Source organism: Zootoca vivipara, chromosome Z1 (genome assembly GCF_965207765.1).
Source record: "Zootoca vivipara chromosome Z1, rZooViv2.hap1.1, whole genome shotgun sequence".
NCBI lineage: Eukaryota > Metazoa > Chordata > Lepidosauria > Squamata > Lacertidae > Zootoca > Zootoca vivipara.
The window spans coordinates 39,276,341-39,298,503 of record NC_142583.1 but is presented as its reverse complement, the minus strand read 5'-3'; the positions used below and the strand labels follow the sequence as shown (position 1 = coordinate 39,298,503).

The window sequence follows — 22,163 nt, the reverse complement described above, 5'->3', positions numbered from 1 at the left end:
GAGAATTTGAAATGTGCAGAATTAGGCATTCCGAGAATCTCTTATTTTGTACATATGCAATTTTTTAGGCTTCTTGTCAGCAAAGTTGGACTTTAAAATGTGCAAGTGATGTCTGCTAAGAAGAAACCAGAGCAGAAAAGGAAGTGGTGCTTCACTTCTCATTGCCCCCATGTCAAACAGAATAAAATTGTTCATAATAAAGCAATTATGCTCAATTTGCATGATGTACGCAATGGTGCTAACCTTACTTGGTTAGCAAAGTAACTTTGCAATCAGGGTGGTAGAATCAGGCTTTCACTTACTGTGCTGACTAATGTTTTAAGTGAATTTGCACAAGCTTATCTTGCTAAATGACTTCACATCAATCCTAGTTAAGCATTCTCTCTACAGTTCTCAGAGATACAACCATCTTGTAAGGACTTGTTGAGTGCAACCCCACTTTTCCTCACTAGGGGGCAACCCACATCCAACCACAAGCCCAGGGTGTTCAGCATAATAGATATTAATTAAGTACTGATCAAACAGATGGTTTTGTTTTCCTAGCAACACTTTGAGTAGGCAACGCATTAAGAACACTATGAATCATACTTTCTAATAGCAATTTCATTCAGGGACACTTTGTTCAATAACTATGAAACTCAAGAAATTGTTCTTAAATACAACCACCCTTAAAAACACCCTTGAAGCCTAACCAGAGTTATTTTTCCTGGTAACTTTTATTAAAGCATCTTCTTCCTTCAAAATACACCTCCTTTTTCTATTCCCTTTTCACATTCTCAACTATGAAATCATAGCATTAGTCAAAGGTAGAGAATAATATTAAGAAGAAAGAATATCAATTGATCCTAACAGGATGCTAAAAGTAGCATCATGCCAGCATCTATATATAAAGAGTAAAGCTTTTTTTTGCCTTCTGTGAATGCAACATCAGTTCCTTCTCCAAATCCCATGGAGCCATCAGATAGCCAGAGGTCCTTCTTCGACAACAGGAACATTTGGGTGTTTAGACTGAATTCAGCTGCTACGGGGTCACTGACCTATATAAAAAGAAAAAGAATCACTGTTTTGAAATTCAGCTATTAGTTTCTCAATTTCAGTTCTTTCTGGTGCTTGCTCAACACCAGCTTGCTTGCTTTAGCCCTTCAAATTCAAAACAGCTTATTATACTGTTTTAAATGTGTATTTTATATTTAACTTTCTTTAGTAACTTTTCTTTTGAAATCTTTAAAATAATATTTTAGTTTCCTATTAATTATGTTGCTTTGACTGTATACTTGAATTTATTTCATAATGTTTTATTCTGGATTGTTTTATCTGATGTTTTAATGTAGGCATAAACCACTTTGAGATTTTTCTTCTTAAAAATATAAAGCGGTATAGAAATGGAAATAATAACAACAACCTCTTTGCACAAGAGCAGAGTCTGTGCAAGTAGACTGAATCCATTAACCCATTTATTAGAAGAAACACACTTTAATCAGAAAGTTTTATTCATAATATAGTGCAGAAGTCTTGAAGACAACCATACTGAGTGAGACCAGTGGTCCACCTAGGCTTGTATTATCTGTGCTGAACAGCAATAGCTTCTGAATGAAGACTCAGGCTAAGATCCTTCCCACCACTACCTTCCTTGATTCCTTTAACTGGTGATTTGGGCATGGATCCTGGGGGCTTCTACAAATAAACCACTACTAATGAATTATGCCCCTTTTCTTCCCATTCATTAGGCTCGGTATAGCTTTTAAATCTTGGCTGTTCCCTCCCATCTTATGGCACTTCCAGGAGAAGGATTTTGGGCCAAACGCTCACAAACCACTAAAGGACTGGGCTAGTTTTGATGCTCAATGCAGCTGGTTAAAAACGAGAGACCAAGGACTAGCAAGACGCCATCAGTGGTACAGTCCAAATCAGTTACTATAATACAGCCCTCTTGTGCTAGCTGGTAGCTCTTCACTGAAGTGCCCTCTCTTCTACTTCAAGAGTGGAAAGGGACATGGAGCTGCTGCCCAAAGTGGTGGGCATGTCAAATGAGCTCCACTCTTTCCCTGTACCCATCCGCAATCCTTCCCAGCCAAGTGATATGGAGAAGACACAGGGAAACATAGCACTGATGTCACACACCGATAAGTGTGCCTAAATCACAGGGCTGTGGTTTTCAAAGGCAGGCTTGACTCAAGTGGGACATCAAATTCCATACCCAAGTTTAGCACTGCAGTCAATAGCCAAGAAGATTGGTTGTATCCAATAGCAGCTTAGTGCAAGGAGAAATATGGCAAAATGGGGTTTCTTGTCTGGTGCTTTGGCTAGCTCAAAGTCGCGAATGGATACAGCCCACTTTAAACATCTGTAAATTTAAACATTAATTCTGCTCCCCACTCTTCACCCCAAGTTGGTGGATTTTTAAATGTTCAGGACCAGCTCTTCTAAGTCAGAGGAAAATAAAAATACAGTATGCAAAACTAGTTCAGCCTCTACGGCTGATGAGCTGCACAAGTAAACAATTTAGTTCAATTTAATTGCCATGGGAGTGTGCATGATGTGCCAGATAAATGCAGTCAAAATACTTTGTTGAGAGCATTAAACACAAGAGAGGTTTTACCTGCTGGAACCTGATATCTAGATCAAAGGTGACTGGCTCCCGGGGGCTACAAATGACAGGCTGGGTATATTCTTGGCTGGGTGCAGCAATACAGGGGATAAGTTTCACAGTGTAAGTACCCGAATAGTCACGTACCTACAATAAGGGGTGCAAGATCAGAATATGAATAGTTTTTGTTTAAAAGAGCTTTAGTTTAATACATGCACACACATATATATAACAACAAAAAGATACAACATTCATCAATGGACTCTTTAGCATATTACTGCTTCACTTGGCTGTTTTAATTCATCTGTATTTGGGCATCTACTTTTTAAGAAACATGGTGGGTGCTTCTGAGCAGAGCATCAGCTGTTTCTACTCAGCAGTTGACCGACTGATTCTGACACCCACCCACATCATGCAACTCTTCTTGTTATCCTACAATCCTAAAGTGCAACCCCATTGAACTCAATGGGATGTACTTCTAAGCAAACATGCTTAGGGCTGGATATGCTTAGGATTCAAGAAAGGGCTTAAAAGATTGGTGTTCATTTCTGTCTGTATCCAGAGCTGGCAGGTATTTTATATTTCAATTAAGGTGAAACCATTATTATGACTTTCCTTCTAGCAGTAAGAATCACAGGTGACTAAAGTTCTCATTCGAAACCAATGTTGAGGCTGACATCTCTTTGGTATATAAATCTTCCACTATTTCATCATTAATTTGCATTTCGCTTTTCTCCCCCAAAAGGAAGCCCGAAGTAGCTTACAAAATAAATTAAAAAACCCAAATACATACAAAGCAAAGGACCCCATACCAAAAAAATATGAAAATAAAGGAACTACAATAAGTATATACTATAAAGTTTAAATTCAATACTTAAGAAAACACCAGTTCAGTTAATAAAGAATAAAAAGTATTGATGGTTTTTTTTGGGAATTGAGAAAATTCTACATTCCAGATTCCAAGAGGCACTGTGTGAATTGGGCATAAGTTTCTCCATAGTTAGTGCCCAGCAGGGGACACTATAATGGTGTTGAATTTGGAGGAGTGATGTCCATACATGAAGCTTGCTGGGTAGCAAAATGCTGGACAAAATACGCAGATGTATTGGTTTTGGAGAACACACAATCTATCAGCTTAACCAATCATAGAGTTGTAAGAACAATGTATTATGTAACAGCCACAAGCCTCCCCGCCCCCCTCGAAAGGTACTACAGAAAACTGCATTGTTGGCACTCACAGCAAAATCTGAGACAAATTTCCATTGCTGCATAGGCTGGTGGAAGGTTTGTTCACTTTGAGAAAGGCTGAGTGTAAATGTGAGGCCAGGGTGATCAGCAGACATCACCATTGACGACAAAGAAGTACCTGTCAAGGAGAAGGACACGTTTTTATGATGGAATGAATGTTGCCATCCAGCACACAGTGGCACACAAGGGCTCCCTATGATTTCTGAAAAGAAATATTTCACTTCTCTTTGATCACAAAAAGCAAAACAAAATTTCCACCAAAAAGAATAAGGAGGATTATTAAGATGTATTGCATACCTAAGGTGTAAAGCAAAAAGCTAATCTTACCTGGGTGGGACATCACAAATTGCCCTCTGAATCGAATCTCAGTCCTGAAGTAGACGACAAGCCGCCCTTCATCATTGATCTGCATGCTGGTTGGGTAGAGGGAGCCTAAATTCAAACAACCATTGCCATTACTATATACAAAAAGGTATTAAAGCTTTGCCACTTGTAGCATTTGAGAATATCAGATGCTACGTACATCCCAGTTTACTGTGATTTTCAGATTGTTTGATTTCAGTGGAATAACTCTATTTGCAAACATGGGCCAAATTTTCATTTTCCCCTGCCAAAACAATATACTGGTACAGTTTTGGAGGAGCACACAGAGCGTGTTGAAGGTGATGAATAAATTATTTGTAGTAATAATAAAAAAGCAAAATGTACTCAACATTGTAAACCCAGGGGCAGGGGCTGCCATTATTGGTCTTTGTGAGCCATTCTGGAAACCCTATTTCAGCTGAAAAGTGAGGTAAAAAATGCTTCAATTAAATAAGAACTGAACAAAATCACCTTGGAGCTCAGCTTCTGGTGGGCTTCCTATGCCATCCTTCCAAAGAATGGCAGTATCATACACAAAGGTGAGCCTGAGCTCAGACTGCAAGTCAAAGTGCTGCCAGCCTCCAACAGCAGCCGGGGAATGGAAGACATAGGAGACATACAAGGGCACTCGCAGAGTCACATACGACTGGACCAGATTTAACACCTGCAAAACACCATAGTATTTGGTTATGCTATGTTCAGATTGCATCCTGAAAAGTCAATTTCACAACCATTCTGGGAATGGTATTAAGTCTCATCCTCATTCCGTCCTGAGTTGCTGAGTTTGACAGATGTTCTGAGTGTGTGTATGTACATGTTGGCTCCTGAACAAACTTCTCTGGCTTTGATTAGAAATCCACTTTGATGCTTTATGAATGAATTGCAGCTTGTGTTGAAGTGTGAGAGAACGAAGCAGGGATCAAATCCAAGCCGGCAGGCAGGCAGGCAGGCAGGCAGGCAGGCAGGCACTCTTGCTGGCTTCTAGGGTGCAACCCTGGCAAAGAACAAAAACACCCTGGAATTGACTTGACAGTCATCCCAAAGTGTAATCTGGAGTTACAGCTATTATAGGATTAAGTTTATACTAACAGTCTCACAATCGTTTGTGACCTCCAGTGCATTCCGGTCCAACTTTCTGGAAGTGAATGGGTAATGATTAAGCTCTTGTTCAGTCAAATGGTCATTTCAAGAAACAACAATGCAGATAGTTTGGGGAAGTTAAACTGAAGCTTGCTTCCCATTTCCCCTTTACTTAACTTTCAGCATTGATAACAAATCATGTTTCTCAAATTCCAAACAATAAGAAACACCCAATAATAAAAGCGGTCCCCCAGCCTTTGATCAAAATTAAAATGCAACTCAAATCCTTACTGACTTGCCCTATAGATTATGCTGGATTCCCAACTTCTATCATCCCATGGGAGCTGGAGTCCAATAACATCTGGGCAGCCACAGATTTCCCAACCTTGATATGGCAAGTAAATGATCCTAATTTTATTTCAATTATCATCAACAAAAAATTCAAGATGCTCTTGTCTAGCCCATTATACATGCTTACTACATGCACAAAGGTGTTAGTGCAGTGACTCCTGACAGGTGGAAGACATCTTTAAGCCTCCATGGACCAACAGGCCAGGGTTCCCACCTGCATGACTGTTTCAACTAAATTTTACTCAGAATAATAATAATAATAATAATAATAATAATAATAATAATAATAATAATAATTTATTTATACCCCACCCATCTGGCCGGGTTCCCCCAGCCACTCTGGGCGGCATCCAACAAAACATTAAAATACAGAAATCAAACATTAAAAGCTTCCCTAAACAGGGCTGCCTTGAGATGCCTTCTAAAGGTCTGGTAATTGTTGTTCTCTTTGACCTCTGGTAGGAGGGTATTCCACAGGGTGGGTGCCACTACCGAGAAGGCCCTCTGCCTGGTTCCCTGTAACTTGGCTTCTCGTAGTGAGGGAACCACCAGAAGGCTCTCGGCACTGGACCTCAGTGTCCAGGCAGAACAATGGGGGAGGAGACGCTGCTTCAAGTATACTGGACCAAGGCCTTTTAGGGCTTTAAAGGTCAGCACCAACACTTTGAATTGTGCTCGGAAACGTACTGGGAGCCAATGTAGGTCTTTTAGGACCGGTGTTATGTGATCTCGGCGGCCGCTCCCAGTCACCAGTCTAGCTGCCGCATTCTGGATTAGTTGTAGTTTCCGGGTCACCTTCAAAGGTAGCCCCACGTAGAGCGCATTGCAGTAGTCCAAGCGAGAGATAACTAGAGCATGCACCACTCTGGCGAGACAGTCCGCAAGCAGGTAGGGACTCAGCCTGCGTACCAGATGGAGCTGATAAACAGCTGCCCTGGACACAGAATTGACCTGTGCCTCCATGGACAGCTGTGAGTCCAAAATGACTCCCAGGCTGCGCACCTGGTCCTTCAGGGGCACAGTTACCCCATTCAGGACCAGGGAGTCCTCCACACCCGCCCGCCTCCTGTCCCCCACAAACAGTACCTCTGTCTTGTCAGGATTCAATCTCAATCCATCCTCCAACTGCCTCCAGACACTCACACAGGACCTTCACTGCCTTCACTGGTTCTGATTTGAAAGAGAGGTAGAGCTGGGTATCATCCGCATACTGATGAACACCCAGCTCAAACCCCCTGATTATCTCTCCCAGCGGCTGCATATAGATGTTAAAAAGCATGGGGGAGAGGACAGAACCCTGAGGCACCCCACAAGTGAGAGCCCAGGGGTCTGAACACTCATCCCCCACCACCACTTTCTGAACACGGCCCAGGAGGAAGGAGTGGAACCACTGTATGACAGTGTCCCTAGCTCCCAAGCCCTCTAGACGGTCCAGAAGGATGTTATAGAGTAAACCTAACTGAGCCAGGTCCATTCATTTCAAAAGGTGCACTCTGAGTAAAATTTAGTTGAAAAAATACTTCTGCTGCTGCTTTTAATCACTGAACAGTTATTTTCTTTTATTATGTTTTTCTTCTTGTTGTTGTGCTATGACTACTACAAATAAAATAATGAATGAATGAATAATGTTCACCCATTCACTACAATGTGATATTTCATCTTCCTTGAACTTGCAAGATAAAATTCCGCGTTGCAGTGATACCTGCTGCAATGAATGTGCTATCAACACAGGCATCTTTGACTTGTGTTTAAGCAGCACAATAAATGGAAATCTTTGCTTCTCTCTTTGAAAGTGGCTCCACGTGTATTTCATGGCAAAGGGGCTTTTGAAATTCAAGGATAAGGGCTTATCATGTGGCAAAAAGGTTTATGTCCTTCACACAAAAATCCAATGTACACATATAGCATGCAACTTCTAGTGCCACACAGTTTAACAGATGATCATGTATGCTCACCAACGAGCATCATGTTATGGTCCTACTGATTAACTTAATTGCATATGAAATAGAACGTGCCTGCCTCTGAGTCTGGGAATCCTTTGTGAAAGTCCAAGCCTTGTTGCTAGGCAGCTTCAAGCTACAAGATCCTAAACCCTTGTGTGTGTTTTCTAGAGGTGCTGCTAGAAGGAGGCTGTGTTAATGAGCAGAGTCCAGATGGGGGTGGCTGGGCAGAGGTGACTAACAGGAGCATATGCATTTGGAAACAACCAAACTAAACTACATACAGAACTATTTTGCTACAACTGTCATGAATTTTAAAGAGGGGGCAGGGAAACCACTAGAAACCTTTGTGTGTGGTATGAGCCAACATGACCGCAAAAGTGAGTTATTCGACACTGTTCATTTTGCTTTGCTTACAGTTTTACAATAATAGCTGGTTTCAATACAAGATGCTGAGTTACCCATCAGCTTTTACAAATCAAGGGAATGTTGTAAAGATTTAAGTTGGGAATGAGTCAGCTTAAAGATAGATGAGATCAATCATTCATTAGTTTTCACATGTGGGATCTCTAGAAGACTGTGTCTGTATTAGTGCAAATCAGTATATCATTCCCTTGTCAGGAGCACACTGTGTGCCAGACCTCACTCTTGCCTGCCCAGCAAGTGACTGCGATGTCCGTGTTATTGCAGTGCCGTTTATGCAGTGAGCTCCCATTCCACATCCATCTTGGTTACTGAGGTGAGCAGTGTTTGTCATAAATCAAATACAGTAGTGTTTCTAATGAGGTCATGCAAAGTATTTGAGAGTCACTGCACATGACTGCCATGCTGTTTGTGGCAGTTTCTTGGAGCCCAGCAAATGGGAATGTAAAACTTGTGTGGAAGAAGCAAAACCTACATTCGGCCACTATTCCTGTAAAGGAGTTCTGTGATAATCAGGGAGGGGCCGTATCTCAATGGACATGCACATTATCTGTATGCAAAAATCCCAGAAAGCTTCAACTTTCAGCATCTCCATTCAGGACTGACTCCAGAAGGTGGCAAAGTCAGGCATTTGCCTGGGCCCCAAGACCAGCAAAGGGCCTACAGTGGCAACATTTCAAGAGAATACAAATAGTTAAGAAGAGCAGAAGTAACATAAGAGAATTTTCAGCTTGCATTAACTACTTTTTCTAACTTAACTGCCCACCTCTGCCCTCTGCCCACAGTAAATAAATCCTGGACCTGTCTCTGTCTCCAGATTTCAAATATTTTAGCTAGAAGAGTCGAGAAAAATCTCCATATGATGCACCAGAACGCTGCAGCTAGTAAGAGATGGATGGGCCAATGATGAACTCAATATAAGTTAGCTTCATGTGTTCATAGCAGGCTCTGCTCTGGATAAATGAGAATGAAACCTGTTTGGCATAAGAGGGCACAGCTGGCACAGGTGCAAGCTAAAAAACAAAACAAGACGCAGCTACTACAAGCAGGTAGCTGTTTGTACCAGTTTTTAGCCAGGCTGTCATGTTTTAGCTAATCTGAAGGTACCGTAACAAGGCAATTCAGATTTAGCAAGCTCTGTATTAACCTGGGTGGGTTCCAGAAATCACATTGACCTGTGGCTAACAGTAGAGTGTGGTTTAATAGGACAGATAAAGAAGGAAGCTTGCAGCCACCAAGGGAGTGGCATGGAAGTACAAGGCTCAAAATGTAACATCTTAGGCTTCTGTGTTTGCCAGGGAAGAGCAGGCCAGAGTAGCAGCAGGGGCTGCTGGGAATTACAGACACAAGACTCCATAATCTCATTACAATGCAAATTAAAACAAAATTACTCCATTAGTCTCTGTAAGGTTACGCTAAGAAGAGTGAAACTTGAACAGAATGAAATAAAGGGAATTGTAGGGAATAGAAAGCCCCTCCTCACTTTTACCAAATGTTTCTAAATATTCATGATGTGTTAAAAGGATTTGCTCCCAAAGCTCCTCTGAAATCTTGGCGTGGATCATTATGAGCTTGGCACCAGCCTCCACTTTCTCCCAAACCTACCTGGCAGTGGAGATGCCAAACATCGGCACCAGGGGGCTTCATTATACCTGACATAGCTGTGCTCCAGAAACCAGATTCCTTGGGAAATGTAGTTTATTAGGGCACCTGAGTCTTAGGAACACTAAGAAAAGTATTTTTTCAAGAAGCCTTGATTTTCAATCTTGTGCAACCCCCTCCCCCTATTTCAGTGTGCCACAGAGATGTCTTAAGAAATACAAGGTCAATGATGTCATTTTGCAAAATGTCAATGATGACATTTTGCCAAGCAAATTAATTTCCGATGGTAGAGTCGCTATTTGGTGTTTCAACTCAACCTGTTATAAGATATGGACCATTAATAACAACACATGTGGTATTGGAAATGCATCAAGTATTGCACAGAAAAGCAAAACACAAGAAAGGAAACTAAATCCCACTGCCACAAACCCGTTAGTACAGTCATGGAGCTGATGCCAACATACCCTTCAGCTGCCATGTAAAACTCAATTATCACCCCATGGCTTCCATAGAGACGGGCTCAGTGGCAGAGCCTGCCCATTTAAATGAGTCAGGCAGCGAGGGATGTAAAAGACCTCACCCACAATAGCCACCGCCATTCGGAGTTGATAAATGGACAAATAAGGCTAGCTAGGTGATTAGTTTGTTTTTTCATAAAGGCAGCTTCCCAAGTTCTCATGCAGCAAACTCAAGTGCATTTTCTTTTCAGTTACATAGGCTTCCTTTTCACGCATGCAGCATACCTGACCATCTGTGCCAATGGAGCCACTGCAGTCGGTCAGCAGTTCCGACATGTCATAGTAGCTGTTAAATTCCCACAGGCAGGCCTCCAGGTTGAGGTTACGGTAGAAACGCAAGGTCTTGGCAGATCGCACAGCGCTGCTGTACTGGTAGGGTGAAGTTTCTCCAATCACTTCTGGGTTCTTGGTGTCCTCTGTGATGAATCCGTAAGTTGTTTCAATTTCGTTATAATCCAAGAGGTTTGAGCACTTGTGATTGCCTACACGAGTGCCATCAGGGCTAAGAGTCAGCTCAAAGTTGGACAAAGGTCTAGTTGATATAACTGGCAGCATCCCTGAAAATAGAAGAACATGCAAGAAGAGCCATATAAAGCAACCCGTTTTGCACAGTGGACAACCAGATGCCCATGAGAATCCCACAAGCAGGGACAAAGCCATTCCCCCGTTCTTCCCTAACAAATGGTACATTCTGGGACAGGATAGCCATCACTGGTAGTAGCCTTATCTCCATGAATTTAAAACCCATTTAAATTGGTGGTTACCATCCCACCTTGAGATAGTGAATCCAAGTGTTTAACTATTAGCTGGGTACCTCCTCTTTATTTGTTATGAATCACGAGTCAAGTGATTGTGATGACAGATAGTGCTGCATCAGTGTAATTGTTCAGTATTAATAAAATGCACGTGTCTAGTACTTACCATCCATATGAGGCATTGTAACTGTTAATTTGATCAGGTTGGAATAGTCAGGATCATCAGGACCTGTGTAACGTATTCTGGCTGAGAAAGGTTCTGCTCCGACCGTTCCCGGTATACGGGGCTGACACAAGCCTACGTGGAAAAGGGCAAAAGGTTGATTAAAAACAAAGTGAGAGTAATTCTGCTTTGTCTTGCCTTGGAAGAACCAAATTTTAAAATGCTGATACTTTAAAAAACAGGTAATCTTATGGTTGACACAATATACTCTTGATCTGATTGTGAAGCCAACACTACTGGGCACAGCCCCAGTTTACTTGAGTAGTAGCAGCAGGTCTACTTTCTCTTCCATGCAGCACCACCCCCAATTCAACAGGACAGGAACCAGTGTGGGATGAAGCTTTCCTCTACCTCCATGGGAAAGATAGAAGCTATAATATGCATCACAGAAGCTAATCCAATTGGGATTGGAGCCATCTGGGTCTCTCATTCACAGGAACTGCTGTATGGACTGAGACTGCCCTTTTATTTCACTTCCTGATGATGAAACTAAGCCATATTGGGCCTGTGCCTGCTGCCCACCTACCCACAGGTATGATCCATATACCCATCCATATATGATTAGAACGTCCAGTTCCAGCAGGTTGCAGAGCAGACACGTGAGAGCAGAGCTCTCCTTGCTTTGCTTATGGAACTTGCCTACGTTATAGTTTCACTTGTAAGATGTAAGGAAACCCTTGGTGGAAGCAAAATATGATAACCGGACAAAATATGTGATGGGCTACAACCAAGGTTTGCCCTCTGGTTTACAGCTTGTAGTTCAGCAGGGGAAATGAAACATGAGCCAAGGGTTGGATGACATGCTCAGACAAACCATGGCTTGGCTCAGCACATTGGCCAAATGGCCATAACATCCCTGTGTGCAAAGTCATTGCTTTCCAAAGCCTTTCCACCCATTTCATCAAGGGGAAAGCACTATAGGAAGCAGGCATATACTATGCAACTTTGTAGAGAATGAGAACCTCAGGCCTGGATCTGAATGTGGCCCTCCAAGCTTCTCTATCTGGCCCCCAAACCTTCCCCAGGATAGACCCCCCAACCACATCCCCTACATCCCGTGCTTCACATCCGCTGTGTGTGTCCTTGAACTATGAAAAAGCCCTTTGAAACAAACATCTATTTCAGCTTCACAAAAGCCACTTGATTTTATTTCATTCATGTCATGAAGACTTTCTCCTTCCTTACCTTCTCCTCTGTTTATTGTGTAAATTGGGCTCAATAATTCTAAACCCACATCTCCATTGGCATTGACAGCACGTGCTGCACACTGGACCCTTGAACCGGCCTGGAAATATATAGAGTCCAAGGCAATGGACTTGGTGTTGGTGAAGAAAGTGTTGGAGTCCACTTCTCGCATGGGACTGGTCACCCCATCACTGCCACTTGGAGCGCTGACAAGCCAGCGATACAAGGTCAGCGTGTCATTGATGTTTTCAGCAGCACAAATAGATCCAGTCTTGTCATAATCTGAATATTTGGGGTTGCATGCCTGAAGTTAAATAGAAACATACAATAAACCCATTGAGTTATATCTAAACTTGCTCCAGGAAAGTAAATAATTCAGATCAAATTTTGAGTAAAAGGTATTTTTCCTCGTGTTGCATTAGTATTTAATGAGTTCTCCCCCCTCTTGCTACTGGATTCATCACCATAGGTGCTGCACCTATGCATCACCATAGGTGCGGCATCTAAAATTAACAATCTGATACTGTTGAAAGCCTTCAGTTTATCACAGCTCAGGTGCCTCCCAGGTGTTTGGAAGGGAAAGAAAAGTGAAGGTTAAGGGGTGATATGATAGCCATGTGTGACAAATTGAAGCACTTTTAAAATGTTTATTTCTGCCCGGCTGGCAAAGAGTTAACCCACCTCCAGCCTGACTGGCATAGAACTCTGATGGGGGCGGGACTGTGCCCGGTTTTAAAAAAAGGAGGGAGTGTCGGTTTTGGTCAGTTAGGAGGGAGAGGGAGGAAGGTGTGGTGTGATGTTATGTGGTGGCTTATATGAAGACAGTTAAGAGGCTAGGAAAACTTAAAGTTAAATGTTTGACTGAGTTTATTTTGTACAACTGGAACAAAGCTAATTAATAAATGACACGTTAAAGAATCACTTATGTTTTTAACACAATAAAACTTCATCTCTGTTTTTGCCAACAAGAGGTCCGTTTGTATTTTTCCAGCGAGGTACCAGGACTCACAGCCGTGGTGACTCAAGAGAGGGCCAAACTCACCTCAGGCAGGGAGGTGGTGGTTTGTGTCCTGAAGTTACACGGAGGAGGCTTAGAAGGGTAACCTGAGGTGCCAAGAAGTTGCCAGAGTGCCTAGGGCAAACTTCTACAGTGGGGGAATCCAACTGAGGGAGACCCTTTACAGGAGGCAAGAGGTTATTCCTGGGGGACAGCCTAGAGTTTCTTAAGGTACCAGGCCACGTAGGCTGGAAGGCTCTCCTTACTTAGAAACCCATTAGGAAAAGGGGTTTATTTTTTGAGGCGGCAGGAGAAGAGGGTGGGTGTTTTCCCCTCTGGATTCCTGTGTTGCAGTGATAGTAAGGCAGAGTGGGACACGGGTCGTCACACCATGTTCAAATATATAAAAGGATGTCATATAGAGGAGGGAGAAAGGTTGTTTTCTGCTGCTCCAGAGAAGCAGACACGGAGCAATGGATTCAAGCTACAAGAAAGAAGATTCCACCTAAACATTAGCAAGAACTTCCTGACAGTAAGAGCTGTTTGACAGTGGAATTTGCTGCCAAGGAGAGTGGTGGAGTCTCCTTCTTTGGAGGTCTTTAAGCAGAGGCTTGACAGGCATATGTCAAGAATGCTTTGATGGTGTTTCCTGCTTGGCAGGGGGTTGGGCTGGATGGCCCTTGTGGTCTCTTCCAACTCTATGATTCTATGATATAATATATGTAAATCATACCATGCATTAGCTAAAAAGAGAAAGGCAGGAACTAAAGTTCATTTTTTTCTTGTGGTTTCATCCAATTGTGAGCCAGGGTTGGAAAGTTTAATAAGTTTAAACTGGCCTCTGTTTCCCAAAACAGGAAAATAAGAACCTGGATAGGATACAACCTCTACGTACGGCTCATTGAGTGGTATTGAGCATCTTACTACGTACAGTGGAACCTCGGTTTATAAACACCTCAGGTTATGAATTTTCGGTTTATAAACGCCGCGGACCCATCTGGAACGGATTAATTCACTTTCCATTACTTTCAGTAGGAAAGTTCGCTTCAGTTTATGAACGCTTCAGTTATGAACAGACTTCCGGAACCAAATACACCCATGCTTCGGGTGAAGTACGCTTCAGGTTGAGTACTCCGCGGACCCGTCTGGAACGGATTAATCCACTTTCCATTACTTTCAATGGGAAAGTTCGCTTCAGTTTATAAACGCTTCAGCTTAAGTACTCCGCGGACCGTCTGGAACAGATTAATCCACTTTCCATTACTTTCAATGGGAAAGTTCGCTTCAGTTTATGAACAGACTTCCGGAACCAATTGTGTTCATAAACCGAGGTACCACTGTATCTCTTTACCTCAGTTCCCTATCTGTGAAATGGGAGTAAAAGTGACTCATCTCACGGGCATGCAAAATGAAGATAATATGCTCTGAAAACTAAAACTGCTATAAAATGCCAAATATCAGTTCTCAATTTTTTTTTAAAAAAAATCAGTTCTCACAAAATGAGGTGTGTAATTCTAAGTATTGAAATTGAATGCATGCCCTAAACCTCCAGAAGAGCTAAGGAGATCATAGAATCACAGAGTCATAGAACTGTACAGTTGGAAGGGTTTCCGAGGGCTATCTAGTCCAACCCCCTGCAATGCAGGAATCTCAACTGAAGCATCAATGACAGATGGTCATCCAACCTCTGCTTAAAAACCTCCAAGGAAGGAGAGGCCACCTACCTACCAAGGGAGTCCATGCCACTGTTTTACACATCCAGAAAGTGTTCACTTCCCAGCTAGTAGCAGACCTTTAGAAAATAAAATCTGGAGAAGAGCTGGCAGAGCAGAGCGTACCGTTACACACACAACAGGGTAGCCAGTTGGAGGCTGGGGGTTTCCTTTGCTTTTAGCAGTGTCGTCATACAGCAAGAGAGAGACAACCTGGGGCACAGCTGGGAAAGTCACATCTGCCACACTGTCCATTTCTTCAATGTACACAATAGCTTTGTTCATCTGAAAGGAAAGGCAGAAAAGAAGGTTCCATCTGCAAGGGGACCTAAAAGCATACTGTAAACATTTATAGTGCAATGGTGGCAAGATTGAGCAGAAAAGTTCCTTTCCACTGGAGTAAGGAAACATTTGGATCCACCCTATGTCTGTTACAAGATATCTTTTTAAAAAATGCACTGAGCTAACTCATACAGGATACAATTTCCAAAACTTTTAATAAAAACAAACAAACAGCCAGATGACTTCAGATGGCTGTTTGTATGTGAAAGAAGTTCTGCCACAAAACAGATGTTTGAGCACAGATTAGGCACATAATTAAAATAGGTATTTTTCATTGAGGGTTCAACTAGGTACAATTAGATTGTATTTGGACTCATTTCTCAAATAGCACTTAGGGGGAGGATTTTAAATCAGGTAAAAGAGAGAAGGATGAAATTTCCTTCAGTGAAATTTCAGGTCCTGTGTATCTGATACCAAACGGGTTTGTTTGTTTTTTAAAAGCAGGAGACCTGATCCTAGGCTTCCAGTCTAGTTTGGTCCTCAAAACTTGCATCTGAGGAAGTCAAAAAAACAGCGACACTTTTATTTGTTGTTGTTTCTGAATCATCATGATCAAAAGCAAATGTGTCCGCAACTAACCAAAAATGACCTGGTTCTTACCTGTGTCTCAGCTACCATATTCTCATCTGGTTTCAAGTGCACTGTGAATGCTTCACGCATTTCTCTCACTCCATCATACAAAACTTCAACCTCAACAAAGTGCTCTGTTTCTCCTTCTTTGAATTCAATATCTGAAATGAATATATATTATAGAAAGAACTAAACTTTCCCTCTCCAGTCATCAGCACAGTTAGGCTAGGTTCCAAAAGGCAACAGTCTTGACACACCGTGTCAAATTCATGTTGGGCACCTGGCTGGCAGAATACCAACTGCTAAAAAACAAGCAAAATACCTAGTACTAGTATGAATAGTCTAGGGGTGCTCATTGTTGTCAATGGAGGTTGTAATACACACTATGTAGCGCTGCCCTTAAGGTTGGTCTAGAAGCTTTAGCTCATGGGTAGGCAAACTAAGGCCTGGGGGTCGGATACGGCCCAACTGCCTTCTAAATCCGGCCTGCGGACAGTCCAGGAATCAGCATGTTTTTACATGACTAGAATGTGTGCTTTTATTTAAAATGCCTCTCTAGGTTATTTGTGGGGCATAGGAATTTGTTCATTTTTGTTATTTTTTCAAAATATAGTCGTCGTCGTCCCCCCCCAAGGTCTGAGGGACAGTGGACCGGGCCGCTGCTGAAAAAGTTTGCTGACCCCTGCTTTAGCTTATGTAAAATGGAGCGGTTGAGTTGCTAACAGGAGCAGCCTACTTTGATTATGAAAAATCTCTGCTAAATAAGTAGCACTACTTGCCAATTTGCTACTGAGTCAAGCTTAAGTGTCTGTTGCTGACTTAAAAAAACACTTAGCAATCTGGTCAGTGGAGGAAATACCTGCACCCATATAGGCCACCCAGGGTACTGAAATTCTCAGGGCGATGCCCTCTTGGTTGTACCACAGCCTGTGGAACTACCTCTGGTGGTGACCAACGGAAGAGAAGGCCTTAGCTGTTGTGCACTCAGCTGTATTTTAATTTGCATTCAACTGAGCTCATTTATAATGCGTTTTTACTGGTTTAAACTTATAATCTGCATTCATATGAAAGGTGGTTACAGGTAGGTAGCCGTGTTGGTCTGGATCGAAGTAAAATAAAAAAATTCCTTCAGTAGCACCTTAAAGACCAACTAAGTTTTTATTTTGGTATGAGCTTTCGTGTGCATGCACACTGAAAGCTCATACCAAAATAAAAACTTAGTTGGTCTTTAAGGTGCTACTGAAGGAATTTTTTTATTTTACATATGAAAGGTGGTGTGTGTGTATAAATAAATAACATTTACTGTAATTTTTCTAAGATTCAGAGGAAAGTCTCACCGTCCGACATTGGATTATAGTCTTCTCCAGAGGTAGCTGAACCATCTTTAGTATGGATTCTCACAATGGAAACTTTGGAACTGTCCCCCACACGCAAGACTGGAATCTTTACAATGGCAATCTCCCCAGGCTCTTGAGGTTCTTGAATGCTATATTTGATTTCGGAGAACTTAATCACTGGTTCTGCAAGAGAACTGAAAAACATCACTCTCTCCTATTTAATAATTTTATTTATACATAGGCAGAATTGTCTTAAGGACACATGTCGGATTGTAACCTTAGTGCTTATAGGGTGTCTCTAGCGACGAACAACAAAAAATGTGCACACAAAGCCATCAAACACCAGAAAGAAAAAAAGAAAAGCAATGAGCTGTCTGTCAGGACAGCAACAAAGAACATTAAAATTAATTCACCTATACATCCTGCACCCCCTTTTCATTTTCTTGTTTTATCTTGTTTCAGCTATTGGATTAACCTTTCTTTACATTTTAAAATCACCGATATCCACTTGGGGGAGTGTACGGGTATGGTTTTTTAGTAACATGATATTTTTTCAACAAAAATTGATTGTACTACTGGGAACAATGCTATTTTTACACAAGCAATAAAAAAACTGTACTTGAATGCAGGGCATATGAGAAAATAAACTAATGCTTTGCTCCATTTAATCCCACACCTTTGATCTGAAAATATGTAATGAGCACGAAGTGGCTCATAAACTCACTGTCTTCTTCATCTTTAATCTTCACCAAAGTTTCTTTTTGTTCCCCAATGGAGGCACCAAATGTTGAAGTGCTTTTAGGTGTTCCAAGCACCAGTCTGAACTCTTCCTCCTCTTCATAGATGGCATCATCTTCAAGGACCACCACACACGGCTTCTCAATCTCTCCTGCAGGAGGCAAAACACCAGATTAGTTGGCATAAGTATTTTGGGTAGCACCTACAATCTAACTCCACTTTCCAAATTAAATATTTGCTGGGTTGTCTCCAATGTTGTGCAAGAAAATGTCAGCTCACACTACAGAACATTATCTTCCCCTCCTCTAATGCTGGTGTGTGTGTGTGTGTGAATACTGAACATTAAGGACTACAGTAGAGGGGGAATTGCCCAGAATGTAATTCACTGGCTTCACATTGCAGTCTCCCTTTGAAGCTCCTTTGAACGTTAAAAAAATGATTTAATATTTGTATGTTAATTTCCCAACAACAAAACTGAGCTGAATGTTTAATCTGAAGCAAGCACAACTGAATTCAATGGGATTTACTCCCTGGTATGTGCATGTATAGGATTGCAGACTTAGGGCCCCTTTAGACTAGTGGGGGTTTTTTGGGTTTTTTTTGGTAACATGTCACTAACACAATAGCAGTGCATTAGTAGTGGATATATATTGGGCCACATAATTTTGTTTTCCTGGTTGTTCTGTGATGCTTCCACATTGCTATCACATTATTGGCATCTGGAGGAGTGCTCTTGCAGTACAGCACAACAGGAGCAGGGCAAAGCAACAACATTTGTGGTATAGGTTGCAGTTTTTCATCAGGAAGGTACAGAACATGCACCGACTGGAACTTGAAACTTTTCCAACTGCTAATTATCACTGAAAGAAGGATTTTGTCTAACTGAATGCACAATAAAAAGGAAGCCTGGAACAACCCTTAGTTGCTACAAACTTTTGTCAGTTATAAATAAAAACAAGCCCTTTCATGAGAAATTCTGAAAATGCAACCGCTTCCTTGCGAGGGAAACTCTTGCTTTCTAAGAACGAGACCTTACCTGGGAGGAAGACCACTACAGAGTCATCCGTGTTTGGTCTCTCTTCATAGTCCATCATAACCTGGGCAGAGCCTTGGCGGGTGTAACAGCGGACTGTAGATTTATGATTAACATCACCACTACGGTAAATTATAGCTGCCAGTTGCCCATCTTTTTCATTCACTGTGTATACAGGTTCCTTGAATTGGACTTTGGGTACTAGTGGGGGGAAAGCATTCCAGCATCAGTCCTTTTATATCTCGCTATGATCACCATATGATTCAGATTCATATGGGGCCATTTCATGGTAATTCATCACCTTTGTCTTTCATTCATACTGGGAAAAAGTTAAAATGTTAAGCTCATATCAACAGTTACACAGGATTACTGATGTGCAAATGTGTGTGCATAATATAATTAGGTGTGTGGGTGTGTGGGTGTGTGCTGGGAGCACGAACGTGGAATTTGCAGCAGTTCCTATGCATGTTTACTTAGAAGTAAGCCACACTGTGTTCAATGGGACTTAATAAATGTGTTTAGGATTGCAGCCGCAAACAACTTTCCCCTTAGTGAATTTTCTAGGCAACTGAAAGGTTGTAGAATCTATAGCACTTACAATCAGTGATGGTATCATTGATGAATATGGTAGTTTTGCTTGGTTCCCCAAGCACTGCATTCATGGGCATTCGGAGAACAAGTTCAAACTTTTCTGGTCCCTCAAGGACAGGCTGTCCTAAATCATCCAAGATGGTCACACGGAAAGTCTGCATATTTACACCAGGTGCAAAATCCAGGTTTCGGCTGATGCCGACGTAATCAACTCCAGCTACATAAGAAGCAAGAGGGACTATTTAGAATCACATCCATTAGATTTCACAATTAATTTCACAATTAATTATTAAATTAATAAATATTAAATTAATATTTATTTTATTCATAGAATTATAGAATTGTAGAGTTGGGAGGGATCCTGAGGATCATCTAGTCCAACTCCCTGCTTTGCAGGAATCTCAACTAAATAATGCATGACAGGGGACCACCCAAGGAGAGTCCACCACTTCTTGTGGATGTCTGTTCCACTGTCAAATAGCTCCTACCATCAGAAAAGTCTTCTGGATGTTTCGTTAAGAGTCTCCTTTCTTGTAACTTGGAAGCCATTGATTCGGGTCTTACCCTCAAGAGCAGGAGAAAATAAGTTTGCTCCATCTTCCATCTTTAGTTATTTGAAGACGGCCATGATATCTCCTCAGTCTCCTCTTTCTGAGGCTGAACATACCCAACTTCCTCAACAGTTCTTCATAGGGCTTGGTTCTAAGTGCTCATAGACCAGCCGTTTAATTATCTGTTCTAGGACATTTCCTGGAATCAACGTTAAGCTGACTGGTCAGTCACCTGTCTTACCTGAGCCTTCTTTCACCCTGCTTTTGAAGATGGGGTTAACATTTGCCGGCCTCTACTCTGCAGGTACCTCATCTATTTTCCAATAATTGTCAAAGATTATACACAGAGGCTGATACTACACCTGCAAGCTCTTTAGTACGGTAGCTTTTCAGCTCATTAACAATTATTAACCATTACATTTATTTTTAGCAAATCAGATTTTTGTTTTATTATTATTCTTAGGTTAGTTGGATTAAACCAATTAAATCCCTCACTTGCACTCTGAAAATAAAAACATTAAGTTCTCTTATAGTTTTGCCCATAATTCCACACTCTGGAATTACAGTGTCTGAAGGAAACAGTTGGGGAGTATTGTGGGCAGCTATTTATTGAAAATTTGTGCTGAGATTTTCCTGGCAAAATCTGCGTATGTCTGAATAATGCACAATGCAAACGTATCTGGCAGAGATCAGTGTTGAGATATAGCACATTGGTAATGCCTCTTGGAAAAATTAATTCACCTTCTGCAGATAATGGTTCTGTTTTCCTGGAGCGCACAGTGACAGTGGCTGCTTTAGACAGGTCAGTTCCAGTTCTCCAAACACGAACTTCGATGTGACCAGCACTCTCAGCCACATGATATTCTGTGTCACCAAAGTAAAAAGCGGGTTCTAGATGCAGAACATAAAAAGGAGAAAAAAGATTAAGAGCTCATCAATTTCCCAAAACGCAGTGATCAGGTAACAAACCTGTAACTTGCAAACAAATGAATCAACAGGGCAATCCTTTTAGGAAAATCTCTTGTAAGAAAAATGAGTTAGAACTACGCAACGAAAGGAACAAAATGAAGGAACAGATTTTTTTAAAAAATGATTTTTGGCAATTAACAAAAATTGTTGACAAAACAGAGTATTATTCTTCATTCCTCAAAGTGAAAGACTTGCCTTTTATCAGGGTGAATCCCAAAAGTTATAAATCAGGTCAGGGAAAAGGCCAGCGTGAAAATGGGCTTAAGCAGTCACCCCATTGTTTAGTGTAAGAGATCAAACATCACAAGACAGACTGAAACTAGCACTAATTTAGCAGCTCAGCACATTAATTAGCTAGGCAGGTGGATGGGGAATGTCTTCATTTTCAATTAAAAGCAATTTCATTATACTTTGTCTAACACAGTGAATATAGCAGCCTTTGGGCTTGGTTTTTAAATTGATATTCTGCTTAGTTCCAATGCGGCCCTCAAGGCAGCTCCTCTATCTTCATACAGACAACAATTGTGTCAGTCCTGCTTGAGGATGCTTACTTTGGTTTTCCTAACCTGAAGCACTCTAAAAACCTTTAAAATTGATTTAACTGGTGATTGGGTATTAAAAAAATGAGGTGCGGTATATATTTTGTAGGCAACAACAGCTCTGAAGTACTGGCCCAGTCACCCACAGAGTGTGTGTCTATAAACAATACTCTCTGTAAAGTCACACATTCACTTTTCATCTCACTTTGCTATGATTGCCTGGCTCGCACCTCAATATTTAGGCACTTTTATGCACAAAGAGGGGATAATTCTAGGGGTGGCAGCAGGGGGGACAAGACTGTGGGCCAACCCACAGATATTGGACAACTGCAGGAGATGGAACGTGTCTTAGCCTAACCGTTTGCACAACACAGCACTTTGCCATAGGCAGCTGGTTCAGCTGTGCGCTGACCACCCAGGAGGCAATAATGGCAAAGAATGACAAGCCATCTCCTCACCAATTGGAGTTCGCTTGTCAGTAGATACTTAAATAAAACACAGGGAGGGGA

At 41.6% G+C, this 22,163-nt stretch overlaps 1 protein-coding gene across 1 annotated transcript in view; it reads right to left on the bottom strand.

The window, feature by feature from the left end:
* The window catches only part of FREM3 (FRAS1 related extracellular matrix 3), a 92,759-nt gene that overhangs the window by 4,800 nt on the left and 65,796 nt on the right, over positions 1-22,163 (bottom strand). Inside the window, exons 7-21 of the mRNA XM_035112018.3 lie at positions 20,888-21,037; positions 19,603-19,812; positions 19,008-19,205; positions 17,958-18,122; positions 17,234-17,416; positions 15,927-16,057; positions 15,111-15,269; positions 12,276-12,579; positions 11,034-11,165; positions 10,338-10,669; positions 4,670-4,862; positions 4,163-4,267; positions 3,826-3,953; positions 2,600-2,734; positions 911-1,037 (exon numbers count right to left, since the gene is read on the bottom strand). Coding sequence (XP_034967909.3) covers positions 911-1,037; positions 2,600-2,734; positions 3,826-3,953; positions 4,163-4,267; positions 4,670-4,862; positions 10,338-10,669; positions 11,034-11,165; positions 12,276-12,579; positions 15,111-15,269; positions 15,927-16,057; positions 17,234-17,416; positions 17,958-18,122; positions 19,008-19,205; positions 19,603-19,812; positions 20,888-21,037 — 2,652 coding nt within the window. The remainder of the gene's footprint in view (positions 1-910; positions 1,038-2,599; positions 2,735-3,825; positions 3,954-4,162; positions 4,268-4,669; positions 4,863-10,337; positions 10,670-11,033; positions 11,166-12,275; positions 12,580-15,110; positions 15,270-15,926; positions 16,058-17,233; positions 17,417-17,957; positions 18,123-19,007; positions 19,206-19,602; positions 19,813-20,887; positions 21,038-22,163) is intronic.